Source organism: Symsagittifera roscoffensis, chromosome 1 (genome assembly GCF_963678635.1).
Source record: "Symsagittifera roscoffensis chromosome 1, txSymRosc1.1, whole genome shotgun sequence".
Classification (NCBI taxonomy): domain Eukaryota; kingdom Metazoa; phylum Xenacoelomorpha; order Acoela; family Convolutidae; genus Symsagittifera; species Symsagittifera roscoffensis.
In genome coordinates, this window is record NC_087062.1 from 70,778,807 (window position 1) to 70,794,058 (window position 15,252).

Here is a 15,252-nt window from a genome sequence, read left to right on the forward strand (position 1 = left end):
ATGTTTTGTAGGAAGTTGGTCTGAGTAAAAAAACGACCTCAAGCTTGTATCACTTGTTTTGAAAGTCGGAACAAAAGCCTATAGATTGTCTACGCCTATAAAGATGTACTACTATGATTGTAGGTTGATCAATTATTTTCTCTGTAATTTGAGTGTGGATACGTTTCTCAACTCAGACTCTTAATGAGAAATATAAGTTTTTAGAGAAAAATGTAAAATAATTGACAAAAGGGTCTACCTTAAAAACAATTTAAACATTTCATTTTTTTTTAATTCTTAAAATTTCTATCTGAATTTTCGTTAATTTTTATCTTGATTATACGTGAGACGTTGTAAAAGTTTTCTTCGATCTAAGAAAAAAGAGCGCTGATATAAGGCTCCAGCAAATTATAATGGCTGTTCCCAGCATTGATGCTAACTGATTATTTGGAAGAACGCCTCTCGGTACTTTCTGTTCATGAGTCCGTAGATGAAAGGGTTGCAGGCAGAGTTGCTGTACGCTATCCATACTGAAGTCGTCACCACAGGATCTGAAGAATATAACATTTAAGAATCATGAAGTTCGATTCAATATCACTGATCAATTTTTTTGTTCATAAGTGTGAAAAAATCGGATTAATTGGAAAATAGCGCTAAAAGAGCGGGTTCTTAACTGCAACAAAAAAAAAATTATTTAAAAAAAAATTGTAGTTTTTTCAAAAAAGTTTTTTTTTCGTTCTCCTACTTGAACGCTCTAGGAAGGATTATATTCACGATAAGATCACATTCGCGCCAATTGTCATAAAAATGTACCTGGAATGTCAAAGTGTCCGATGACGGCTACCATATTGAGGGAGAAGAAGGGCACCCAGCATAAAATGAACACTCCCAACACCACCAGAAGAGTCTTCACTGGCTTACTGTCTGTGAACTTCTTCTGATGCTGATTGCACCCTGCACTCCTGCCGTCTGCAGTGATGGCGCCACCCGCTGAGACTGGAAGACAGGCGTGCAGCTCTTTGATCTGGAAAAAAAGGATAATATTGTGTGCTTTCATTACCAACCCAGCAAAACTATCATCAAAGTATCCAGAATTTTTCGGAAAATGTTTAAGCTAAAATAAGACCAGAACTGAAGACGAGAAGACATGTGTCTAAGTTGCATTTAATTTTCCGACCATCAATATGTCATTTGTTCGATTTAGCTTTCGTTTGTAGAACAAGGAGAGAGAGGTATAAATTTTTACTTCGGTTTTCCTAGTGGGTATCTCTACTTTTCACACGCAGCTCAAGTACGCAAAGAGTGGCTAATTTATATGAAAAATATGCAGGCAGCTCATTTGAGATTCCAGGAAAACTTTTTCAAAGTTTTTCATTCCAAATCCAACTCCGTTTGAACAATATACCTATCGTCGTGTTCTCACGTGGCGTTTTTAATTATTTTTCAAAAACAAATGAAACAAATTTTTTTGGGCATACACTGTGATAGGATTATGAAAAGTCAGAGTACCGATCGAGGGCCAAAGGAAGTCGCAGTCAAAGACTTGTGAGGTTTTTCATTGATTCTGAGTTTTATACGAAGACTGCTCGAATCATGGCGACACTTTAAATGTTTCGACTGCTCTGAAACTTCTATAGTGTTCGATTTTGAAAAAAAGTTGATGAAGTTTTTCAAAAAATTTGGAAAAATTATCAGATTTTTTTTCTTGAAATCATCCTCCCATCTACTTAAAGTACAAAGAGATATAATTAGCTAACAAAAATGTATTGATTAAGACAAGTAGCTATCTATCTATTATATTCGATTTGGAACACTTTTTGAGCCCAATTAGATAACCGTGAAAGTCATATTTTATCAATTAAATCTTAACCGATTTAATTTCGTTTGAGATAACTGTCTAAAAAAAAAATTGGGAAAATTCGTAGGTCACTTTTTGAAACACTACTCTAACTTCAACAAATTTAATTTTAATCCTCACATCATAATCAAGCAAAAACGTTTCATTTTCAACAATCTGTTTTAAATTTTAACTCCAACACATTTTTTCGACAAAAGAACTATCTTTAATGGGCTTGCAGTTTGAATCTGTAGTTTTTTTTCTAATACGTTGGTGATCATGATTAACTTAATGAGCTAAATCAATTTTTTCGATAACGGGCTCGAGGTACGTTGAATTTCAAATTCAACTGTTGAAATTCAACATAAGAAAATGAGATAAAAATTGACCCAATAATGTTGAAAAAAAAGTGAGGAAATACATTTTTTAAATATTTCAAGCTTTCCAAATAATGAAGTTTTTCAATTTTTTCAAAATATATGTAAATTGTTTTATGAACAAGAAAAAAGGAACAATAGACAAATTGAGATATCTTTCTTTTGACTTATCCCAAAATTATCAAAATGGTTTCTTTATAACAACGATATTCTTAGGAAAAAATGGTTACATGACAAAAGATCCCTTACCTTAAGATCCCAAACGAGAAGATCCCAGTCAATAAGATACCATTCCAAAAGATACCTCGTTCTAAAATCGCCCACGACATAAGATACCATAATAAAATAACAAAGAACCTGATAATTGAAAATAAAGCGGTTAATCGATCAAAGCAAAAAGAAAGCGTCGGTTTAAATCAAAGAAACGGCAAAAATTTTGCTGCACAAATTTCGAACATGAATGACCTTGCTAATCACTTGGCCTTTAAAATGAAACTCAAATTTCAAAACAGCTTAGACTATAATTGAACTTGAAAAGGATTTCCAATTAATCAAAACCAACTTTGCTAAAAATGGCCTGATTTTCCAGACAATTCAAGTCGGTACAAAATTGAAATTGAGTTTTTGCAAAATTCTAAAGCTTTCAAATCATTTTCATTACGAATCACTTGCCGTTCTATTTGATAAAAAATATCAATTCTCAATTTTGATCAATTTTTTTTCGCTAGGCGCAATACTCAAAGGGCCGTCAGGCCCCTACCCCCAACCTAGCCTCCCGTCAATAAGAGCAATTGCTCTGGGATCAAATTGCTAGAGACAGCATTTTTGAATGCGAGTCGTAGTATTGCGTTTCGGCGTTCTTCGGGAGGGTGCAAGGAGTAAAACGATCGGGTATTTCGAAATGACGGTCATCTGTGGCAATAGTGGGCAGGGATGTCGTTTGTTTACTTCTGTTTAAAGTTCGCGTTAGCGCCGACCGGGAGGGCAAAGACAGTTGGGTTGCTTTTTCGTCCTGCACCAATTGCAAACTAGCTGCGATTATCTGACTGTTTACTGGATTTAATTGATTCCTAACTGTCTCCTTCATTTGTTGAACTAGTTGCCGAGCTTCTGAGCGTCCTGCGTTGAGCTCATGACTATGCTCGTTGCTCTGTGAGATTATATCGCTCCCAGAAGTGATTAAAGTTTTCGGGCATTTGTACGATCTCCATTTGCTGCAGCGCCAGTGTGTCGTTGTCTTCGTATCGCGTTTCTTTTGAAATTCATGGCCATCAAGAATAATCAAAGTTTGGCCTTTTTGTGAGGTTCCCCAAGTAAAAGAATTCATTTTTGACTTATCAATGAGTTAAAGAGGGAGATAATGAATGCAGAGTGTATACATTTTCAATTAAGTTGTTCTAATTCAATGCCATATTAACACTAAATTAAACACATGTTGGCACTATGTTAATCCCAAAAATGAGTCCAGTTTAAATTTAATTATCTTAAATTTGCATTGTTTTTCAATAGCGCGAACCTAATTGAGGTATCATTACTCTAGATTTATTTCTGCTTACACTTTGATCATGATTTTTGTTCATAATTCATGGGATCTTTTTAATTGGCATGGGATTTTATGGTATGGGCGATTTTTATACAAGGGATCTTTTGGTATGGTATCTTTTGTCATGGGAGCTTTTGGTATGGTATCTTTTGTCCTGACACCGAAAAAATATATTCATAGGTGAATCAGACTTTTTAAAATTTTCAGATGATCTTGAAAAAATCCGTCAATTTTTTTTTATTAAAAAAACAAAAATGGTCGGATGAATAAACTACTTCTAAGTATATACACTTCTATATTTTACACCAGTGGCATGTGCAGAAATTTTTTTTTACGCTACCATTAAGGCATCTATTTTTTTTTACGTCAACCAATTTGATTTTCCGAGCACTCCGAAACCACTATTAAGACCCTATTTTGCCAGGAAATGTTCTGCGCTGCAGGCAACAGCTGATTTAGGAGGGGTTCGCGCGCCGAAAAACGCATTTTTTTGGTAAAAGTTTTCCAAAAAGTGCCTAAAAACGCCTTTTTTGGCCCTTTTGTCAAAAGTTTTACTGCGGTCGACAAAGTTTTAGATTTTTTTTTGAAAAAATACCCCCACCTTGAGAAAATCTTAGATCCGCCCCTGGCCGCAGGCAAATTTTTGAAAAAATAGGCTAAAAATGAAGTTATGTGTCTTTTAAAAAATACATTTGACCAAAAAATTGCTTTTTTTGTGTGCGCTCTTCCCCACAAAATCAACTATATAGGCGCCAAAGGTGAACAAAATGATACAAAGACCAATTTCTTTTTTTCTCCAATTAAGAAAACAAGGAGATTTTAGGAGCTCGAATGAAAGCGTGAAAATATAAACTAACAGCCTTGATGTGTTTGTTGGCCTCTCTGAATATGTGTGAGTAGGAGAAGAGTAAGACAGCCAGGGGTACCCCGAAGATAGCCCCAGTGGCAAAAAGGGATGAGAGGATGTCAGACTGCCAGTTGAGGGTACATGCCGCATTCGAACTAGACACAAGCAACACATCAACAGTACTCGCCTCTTGTTTTGCTAGTACTATCTGCAATATTTCCCCTTGGTAATGATGCCTACTCAGAACTGAGAATTTGATTTGATAATTATGAGCGCTATTTTTTTGTTTTTTTTTCTGTTCTTTTCGTCCTTTTCTGCGTGTTGTTTTATGATTACCACGAAAAAAATTTTACGGTTAAGTAATTTAACCGTAAATTTTTTTTCGTGGTAATCATAGAACAACACGCAGAAAAGGACGGAAAAGAACAGAAAAAAAAACAAAAAATAGCGCTCATAATTATCAAATCAAATCCCCCCCCCCCCCTAAACAACACGCAGAAAAGGACAGAAAAGAACAGAAAAAAAAACAAAAAATAGCGCTCATAATTATCAAATCAAATCCCCCCCCCCCTAAACAACACGCAGAAAAGGACGGAAAAGAACAGAAAAAAAAATAGCGCTCATAATTATCAAATCAAATCCCCCCCCCTAAACAACACGCAGAAAAGGACGGAAAAGAACAGAAAAAAAAATAGCGCTCATAATTATCAAATCAAACCCCCCCCCCTAAATCCGCCCCTGGTTAAGTTAACCAACTGCTAAAGTTTTTGTCCTTCATCAGTAGCGGGTTTATGGGGGAAGGGGGCGGAGGCCCTTTCCTCAGGGATTCGACCCCCTGACTACCCAAAGGGTCTTTTCATTGGTTCTTTTTTTAAGGCATCCAGTTTTCTAAAGGCGCCAATATATACTTATTTTAAGGGGAAGCGCGCACCAAAAAAAGAAACTTTTCGGTCAAAATTTTTCGAAAAGTGCCCAAAACTTGCCAGTGGCGCAAAAATTTTGGGGAAAGCTCGGGAAATCATTTTAGTTGTCCTAAAAACAGTTCAACAAAATTATTTTGGAATTTTTTCTGAAAATCTTCTTTTTTTCCCTATCGAGGAAATTATCCAGTGGTCTTCATACGCAAACGTAAAGAAAACTCAGTTACGAGTTAAAATTGATTGATGTTTGGTGAGATCCGGAGAGGGATTTTTGTAGGTCAACGATAGTTAGTAGAATTAATAATATTTGCAGAAAGGTTGAAAGAGACAAAGACTAACTGCAGGTAGTGGTATTGGCCGATTCCAAAGAAGGGCGGAAGTGCAATGGCGAAAGCGTAGATCCAGCCGCCAATCGTGATCATCGCTATTCTATTCGTCGTCATCAAAGTCGGATACTCAAAGGGTTTCGAAATGGCCACGTATCTAAACAGGATAAAAACAACGGTGAATTATTTTTAAATAATTTGTAGAAACCCGGGTTAAGTCTCCCAAAGATAATAATAGTTGAATCAGTAACAAACCAAAGAAGTACATTGATAATACATCAGTCGAAAATTGCAAATTTAACAATAAGCATCGATATTTTAGCGCTGATTTTTGGGTTTTTCAGAATTGTGCAAAAATTTAAGTCCCAAAAGGGACCGAACACAACGGAAGACACAACCGATATATTCCATCTTTTACTCTGTTTGAATGAGGTGCCAGAATTTAAATGTTTTTAGTGATTTTGATCAGTTTACTAAAGAAAACAGTACAGAGCCAGCCTAAAAAAAGCAAAATTTATATTTGTGCTGCAGAGTGACTTTTAGGTTTAGTCAACGGAGAAAAGTAAATCGTTCTTTAAAAATCATTTTGACAACATGATAATTACCTGTCTATTGAAACGAGTGCCAAAAGCACAATACTTGCTCCACAGAAAACCGAATTAGTGAATCCAGTTGCCTGAAACATTAAAAATTAACCCAAGTGATGTTTTCTGCATTTTTCAGGAAAACAATTGTTTCATAAGCCATGAATAGGTTGATGAAAATCGATTTTTAACTCTTTCACTTAAGCAGATTGGTTTTACAAAAAATACTTCATTTTTAAAAAATTTTCGCTGAATTTAATCGATGAAAAAAGTTCTGTGAAACATTCTGTGCTACTTCAACTGCAACCGTTTACCCGTGTAAACTTTCAATTAAAATTTTTTGTTTTCAGATAAAAACTAATATTTTAAATTTTCTTTCTTTTTTCCCTCCCCATCTTTCAATTGATTACAAACACTCTTGCACGCATCATATTGACAATGCATGTAATTTATGAACGCCAGGTATAAAATTTAGAAAAAAACTATCTGGCTTCAGATAATTGCGAATTTTGGACTCACCATCTTTGACAGAAAAAATAGGCAAACTATAGGGAAAAGCTGCGACTTGTTTCTTTTTTACACTGCGACTTCTTTTTTGCGAAAACAAGTGTCTAGTAATCGGGAACTAGACTTTTTCTCCAGTGAATTCTTTTTCTCGCAAATTTTCAAATTGCAATCTTATTGAATCTTAACAATGTCCAAACTCCATTGCACTTTGCCGATAGGTAACGCCGTCGCTTTTTGCATCATAAGACCTTGATATTTTCGGCATGTATGCTAAAGAAGACTTTTTTCCGGTTAAAAATTGATTCATCGTACTTTCGTTTATTTGCTCAAGTTTTGTCGGCTTACTTGTTACATCGTGGATTTTTCTAGCTCTGTGGGCAAATATCCTGCTATCATGTTCATTGTATACTTTCAGGAGTGACTTGAAACTTATTTAAAAAAATGTAAAAAAATCTTTTTTTCTAGGCTCTGCTGGTCAAAGCTTTGTTCCCGCTTGTATGTTTTTTCCGTTGCTAATTTAAAATTCAAATGTCTTGCTTGGCATGTCTGCTCAAAATTTTCATTTAAAAAAAGACAGGTTTATGAAAATGTATGGGATGGAGTTTTCGATTTTAGTTTTTTTTCGACGCTTTGGAAACTTTTTTTTTAGTTTGGTATTTCTGGAAAACAGTTTTAGCAAATTTTGAAAAAAGAGACATCAATGGAAAGCGTCGTTTTGTGTCTGCAAACTCTTTTTTCCCCCTCTGTTTACGGACTTCAAAAATATCTAAGCGAAGAACATTTGACCCAAATTTTTTATTTTTTTTGTTCTGTTGCTGATAATTTATTTGTTCTCCAGCTGTTGCTCATAATTTATTTACACAAAAAGTTTTTGCTCTCGTAAAAGTTATTTTTTTTTCTATTAATATCGTGAAATACCCTCTTATATTTGAAACTTTGGGTGCAATTGAAAAAAAGGGGTGTTAGGAAACTCTTGTGCATTTGCGTCTACGCGCAATTTTTTTTGCACAAAAAGTTATGGCTTTTGGAAATGTCACGCTTTTTTTGACCTTTTCGTGAAGTTTTTTCGCTTTTCTGGAGAATTAACTTTGAAAATCTGAGATGCTGGGCCCAAGTGAAATTACAGATTTCTTCAAACCATTCTGCATATGCGGCTTCAACTAATTTTTTTCTAACTTCAAAAACAATGTTTCTGAGAATTGTCAATTTATTCGATTTTTTCTCGACAACTATCTTGCCGAGACTGATATGTAGGTTTAATCCCAACAACAGGTTGTAGTAAGTATGCCTTTATAATTCTCTGCGCCCAATTTTTTTAGACAAAGTTGTGGCCTTCAGAGAAGTCAGTTTTTAAATTGAAAATTTTCAAGTTTTCAAAGTTCAATTGAAAGAACCCGTTGCACATCGCCTCTACCAGGTCTTTGGACGCGTTTTATCGGTTTTTTAAACCAACCCTCTCAAAAACTGCTCAAATCTTGCTGAAAAAATTGTTCAGAAAACCGCCGCATGAAATGAGCGGGTTTTGAGCGGTTTGAGAGGTTTTTCCAAAAAAACTTCTCAAACCGCTCAAGCTGTTCAAGTTTTGCTGGAAAGCCGCTCAAATTGTTCAAATCTTACTGGAAAACCGCTCAGACCATTCAAATGTTGAGCGGGTTTGAGCGAGATCTGGACCCGGGCAAGAAGCGGGGTGAAAATTGACTCACGAGGCAGAGGAAGTTTGGAAAGGGGAAAGAGTCAGCGAGGGCACACACTGCACTGACTGGCATGTTGATCAGGGATCCACCGAGGTCTGCTATGGCCAGATTGGCCACGAACCAGCCAGTCGTGTTCTGCAGCTGCGGCCTCTTCTTCAGCACAAACAGTACAAGGCTGTTACCTGAAATTAGCAACCAAAACGTGATACTCTAACGATTAAAATCGTAGACGCCTTTTTGAGAGGTTTTTAAAAAAAAAAAAACGTTTTTTTTTTAGAAAATGCCTTCAAGCTTCTTGATGGGTCAACCAAATTGATTATAAAAGATGAACAAAAAACGCTATTTTGTCAACAGTATTTGAGCGCCGCATAGGCGTATTTTTCAGAAAAGCGTACCTAAAATGCTGTTTTTGTATTTTTTCAATTAGTTTTACCAAAAATAACTATTATATTGTTCATGCAAAATACCCCCATCCCCTTTTATTCAGTTGGTCATTTGCAATGCACCAGTGGTAAATTGATTAATCTATTCAGACAACTTTTCTTCTGTAATATATCTAGACAAATCAATTTGGGTGACGAACGAGACAACATTCCGAGGAGCTCCACCCATTTCTTGCAAGTATCCCAAAATCCCTTAATTGATTAAAGACTTTTGAGAAAATTGTTGAAAGCGCTGAATTTGATTTGGAACGAAACAGATTTGTAATTTAAAACAACACAATTCAAGCCACGTCATTTCGATTTTCGCCTTCATTACTTAAATATAGAAATGCTCAAAATTGGATCGTGCTTTTCTTCAAAAAATGACATAAAAATTCGAGCATACATGGTTTCTTAAAAAAGTAGCAACAAGGAAGTTAACTTTTTAGAGGGCAAAAAAGGATGATTCTAAACAACTTTTCTTAATTTGAATCACAATTCCCTTGGTGCTAAATAGTCGTCTAAATTTGAATCAATTGATCGAAAAAGTTACGTTAAAAAAACTCACCTGATATTGAGATGAAAATGATGAGACACAGTACCATACAAAACAGAAGCCCAGTGGGGGTCATTTTAAACACACTCGACGGGTATCCTTCTTCTAAATCTCCAGGGGGGTAAACGCTCCCCATCTCTATCTCCCCTCCCCCGTTGTTAATTTGATCAAACAAGGTATTGTTAGATAAAGTCATGTTATGCTATGCTAGTGGTATACTAGTTATGGGTAATCATTTCACTGAAGTTGCGAAACCGTTGTGTGTATAACTGAAAGAATTATCATAGATATGCGGTTTATGATTCAATATTAAGTCGCTCAGTGTCGCTGAAGTTTGATCAATTTATCAGAACAAAAATACATCACTTTTTTGCTTTTCAATTATGAGTTTTTTCTTGTAGAAATTAAAAGTTTTCATTGCATGTATTGCAACTGCAAAAAAAATCTAATGGTTCTAGTCAGGAGAGTTTTATAATTGAATGACTATCAAAAGCTTTTACGAAGGATGTAAAGGCTCCCCAATTTCTGACAACTTCCGCTTGTTAATGACGACAAAATCGGACCTGGTAAGAGGCTTAGCTTATCCAAATTGGCTTTCATTGGCTTTGAATTGGAGTGACGGAGAAATTTAATCCCATAATTATCCTCGTAAGTCCTCCTATGAGAGAAACTGGCGAAAGTTTGGAAGTTCAAACTACTGTAAACAATTGTTACCATCTTCGCAACTGTTTAGTAAATCTTCACTTTGAAGTAATAACAAGACTGCTCATATATCAAGGCGAAGCCTTGATTGTTTTGACTGAACTCTACAGCCAATTTGATAGTTTTTGGTTTAAAAAAATGACGAGTTAGTATACAATTTTTTTTCGTTTTTTTTTCAGCCCCCTCCCCTCACACGCTAATGCAAACTGGCAATTTTCAAGCCCCCATAACTTCACAAAAAATGTTCATAGGTAAAATGTTTTTCTAATTTTAAGCTCAGAAAACATTAACTTTCAGATGGTAGAGGAAAATTTGTCAAAAATCGGAAGTTTGGCTTACGAAAAGTTGAAAATTGTCTGAAAAAACCACCCCAAGCATAAATAATCCACACTTCCTTCGAAAGTCAGATAACAAAACACTTACAATGAGAGCTGCTAATTCTTGATACGTTGAGCGACAATGGGAACCGAAATAAAACGAGAACATTAAAAGCTTTATATAAGACACGGGTCGGAATTTTACCACGGTTCGGAATTTTAAACTATAGGTTTCTATGAAAAAAAAAAGATCGAAAGAGCCCAAAAATATGAAATTGAACACCCCGATAGATATCATACAAAAAATGGACCCAATAACGCTTGGCTTGCAACTACTTTCTCTTCCACTGCTTTCGAAGAAAATGACGGAATACTTCTGCTCGGGTGGTTTTTTTTTCTCCAGACAAATTTCCATTTTTTAACTAGCAGTTTTTGGCAGATTTTTATTTCATTTGAAATGTATTATTTTTTTTGAGCTCAAATTTAAAAAGATATTTTACTCGTGATATTTTTTGTAAAGTTATGGGGTTTGAAGATTGCTAATTTGGCTAATTCGTGAAAAAAAAAACGAGCGATCTGTTTCGCTCTATTCATGCGTAAGCTGAAATATAATCCTTCTTAGAAAATTTTCCAAATTAGTTGAAGCAGACTCGTTGTCATAATGGCAATGTTACAAGGAGTGAAATCTATCAGTTTGATTAAATACGGTGGGTGGCAAGTTGATTTTCAAAAATAAAAAAATAATTTTTTTTTTAAAAAAATTCATCAAATTTTAGAAAACAAACTGCTCCATTGACTTCAAAAGCTCCATTGACAGTCGGAACATTCATAGTATTGCCCTGATACGAACAATTTTGTCTTTTTTATAAAACGCCCTGATACGAGCAGTCTTGTTTTTCTTTCTTTTTGTTTTGAACGGCGCACCGCGCACAGAATACTCGCAAGTGGAAATTTTTCATCCATAATGAGTTTAGTAAATGTTTAAAAGCAGCAATTATTGTCTTTGAATTACTCTTTTTCATTCAGTTATTAATAAGCGCAGAAATTGTGACCTTCATAAAAAGCAAAGGGTAAAAAATATGTTGCCGACGTTTGATGACTACTGCAGGATGCTTACATCCGTTACCTCGGAGTCACTATCTTGGAACCTGATCCAAACTATATATTATTATTGGTTATAAATTAGATATTTTATCCCTATAAAATATTAAAGACTAACCAACCACGCTCCATCTAACTAACAACCCACTTATTTGTAAGTGCTGAAATTACTTGTAATTTCAGCACCAGAGCACATTGAATTTAACTTACAACTTAGTTGCCTTTTCCGAGAGACCGACTCGTAACAAAACCAGTATACTCTAGATCTATTGAGACTAAGAGATATAAGAATAAGATTAAGATCGGTATTAGACTAAGAAGTTGCACGAATCTATCAGGCCGAAAATAAGATAGCGTGACGAGCAGACGGTGTACCCTATCTGAAATTACTCTATGAGTTAGACCTAAGTCTCAACTCATCTGGTGCGACCATAAGTCTCGATTAAGACCTTAAGGAATAAAATAGCTTAGAACTAACCAAAAATAGATTAGACTTAGACAAACATTCTCAAAAATGTTACACGATAATAATTTAATTGAAATGTCTCTATTGGAAAACGACCTCGGACAAGAAACGATATACGACTACAACGGAACTTATCCATAAGTTTCTTAGTCGCACGGCAACCGCCAACACAAATTTTTATATTTAGAGTTTCATTAGCAATGAATTTAGATTTTCATTTGCAAACATAGTATCCTTGATGAAAAATCTTCACCAATAATTATAGGCGCTAAAACTATTATTATACAATAACGACTGATAAAAACATCCCTAGTCGTTTCCTTTAATCTGCAGTAAATTTAAAAAGATATCTAGAAAAAATGTTTATTAAAAATAGAAAATAAAAATTAGTTAGTAAATACATTAATTGTTAGTAATATATAAATAATCTCTTCATCTCAGTTTTATCACCACATAAAACATAACAGCAAATCATAAATCTACTAACATCATTAAAAACTAACAAACTAAAATTTTTTATAAATTAAATTTTCATTTAAAACCTATTTCCTATTATTATTTTAAATTTAACCCTTTAAACTTAATAGATCATCAAGGCTTTCCTTGGATCTTTTATTCACTTTTTTCTAAATTAAATTTAATTTCCTTTCTTTTATATTCTGATCATCAAGGCTTATCCTTGGATCAAAAAGAACAATTTTGTTCTCCCCCACACATTTAACAAAGTGTCTAACGACCTGAAACGTCGATTCTTTATCCAACCTTTTCCCAAGGCCCAAGACTAATAGAAATTTTTCAATCACACTAACCATTCTCATCAGGATAAACAGTGAAGAACTTCGGTTATTAATCCTTCACTTGACCCCACCCCCCTCTTACCTGACCCAGGATAATACTTAAACCTAATAAGTTTAAAATAGTATTTAACGAGCTACTTAAGTTCTAATTATACCTGAACCGTGTGGATCGATTTACTATTCTCCAACCCTTGAACACAATCACTACCCCTAAGTAAGATTAAGTAAGTTAACACCTTAACTTACACTAGTCACGAGAAAATAACAATCTTTCTCAGGAATTGATATATACCTTCTCTCCAACCCTGAAGCATATGACACAAGTTAGGCTAACCCAAAAAAATTGCAAGAACTAACAGTTTAAGCATTAAAAATCACTAATCCAAATATTGCATCCGTCATCCTAAACTTTATGTCACTAGACAATTTAGGAAATAAACAAACAATCATCATACACAATTGTGAAATAAACAACGAAAATATGGTCTCGTAATCACTCCACACAGACAGTCATAAGGATACATAAGAACAAAACGACAAACAATCACAAGAAAAATTTTAAGCAAACAAAGACAGATTACACGAAGAAGATTTTCAAAACAAAGAAACGCATTCTCCGAATCGGAAACAAGTAATTTAGAAGATTTCTACACACTAAAATACTCCGTAAATGAAAACTACCAAGTTAATGATACGTTATATTTTTCTGACTCAGAAACCACATCACAATCATCAATACAAGGAAAACGAAGAATAAAAGAGACATACAAAAACAAACCAGTACATCTATACAATTGGAATCAACCAATAAAACACATTGAAAACTATAAATTAACAGTTATAAAGCACAAAATTGGGTCAAAATGAAGAAAGCAAAGATGAAAACTCCATCTTCCCATTTTTAATTAATTCACTCACTGATGATAGAGGACAAACACAATTTTGTCAAAACGTTATCGCAAATTTATTTGAAAGAGGAGTTAGTCCATGCACATTAAAATTTCCAGAAGTAAAGATCAAAAGACAAATTATCGACCACTACCTCAAAGGAATATGTAATCTATTACAACAGTACGGAATCTATACCATAGAAATACAGACACCAAGTAGATTTCATGGTAGATATCTACTCCAAACAGACGACGTAGATATAGAATTTTCAAAAGTATTCACAGAATAAAAAAAAAATATACAAAACCAAAATTCACAAAGAGCATATTCATTACCTACTATTGAAATATTTCAAATAATTTATAGCTATCTATCTATATTAGAAATACCAGAATCCCAAGGAACTTCACCAGTTCAAACATCAAAACATACAACTGTAAGACATGAAATCGCAATATTTTCTGAATTTTTAAATACAATCCGTGAAAATTTAACTAGTAACGACGTTTCACAAAACGTCAAACACGACTTTAAAAAAATCTTGGCATGGTTTATCATTGATTATTTCACCAATAATCTTGATTTAATCTCTTAAGCAAAAAAGAATTTCAGACTCTAAAATTCAGCTGATGACAGAGTATTAGCAGAACAATCAGTTTATGTATGGGACCCTGATTGGTCTCTTCCACTGTTCTTCGACATACCAACAGATATTTCAAGTCAAGCAATTAGCACCATTTCCATCAACGAGAATTATAATAAGGTATATCCACTCTCAACTGATGCAACACCTTTAAACTATAAATCATTTCTACCCGATAGAACAGGAAATAATAGTTTAAACTCAACTCTCATACAACAAGAAAACTTGAACGGAACTAGGAACCTCACACAACAAGATATTCAAACACCATCACATTTCACAAATGAAGAGGTAGTTACAACAGTAATAACAACCACACAACAAAGCGTTTCACCAATACATCCAAATCTTACAACTCCAAGACCTAAAAATCCAACCTTACCACAGGTAACATTACAATCTACGGTTAAACCCACCGTTGTCCCAAAATACCCACATGTGAACTATCAAACATTTAGACCATTGACGAAACCAATACAAAAAACAAAGAACCTTCTCTAGGAACAACTTTGCAGAACACAATTATAACTATGTAAATAGACCACACATATTTAAACCTTCTCGTCCAAATACACAAAATTATTTATTTTCACAAAGACAAAATTTTCAACAACCAACAACAACTTCAGTAAATTTTCATGACTATCCACGAATTTCACAAGACCAAAGTGAGAATTATCCATTTTTTCAACAGAATAAAAACAATAAACAACAAAAACAAAAAATAAACATAAAACACCTTA

At 34.3% G+C, this 15,252-nt stretch overlaps 1 protein-coding gene across 1 annotated transcript; it reads right to left on the reverse strand.

Moving 5' to 3' along the window:
- Window positions 1–419: 419 nt before the first annotated feature.
- Window positions 420–10,114, reverse strand: LOC134856970 (octopamine receptor 1-like; the record flags this gene model as incomplete). The annotated part of the gene is given in 7 exon segments (XM_063873281.1): window positions 420–530; window positions 793–1,003; window positions 4,594–4,738; window positions 5,843–5,986; window positions 6,435–6,505; window positions 8,624–8,796; window positions 9,605–10,114. Coding segments are annotated over 7 exon segments (1,039 nt in total), but the record flags the coding sequence as incomplete, so codon positions are not given.
- Window positions 10,115–15,252: the final 5,138 nt, after the last annotated feature.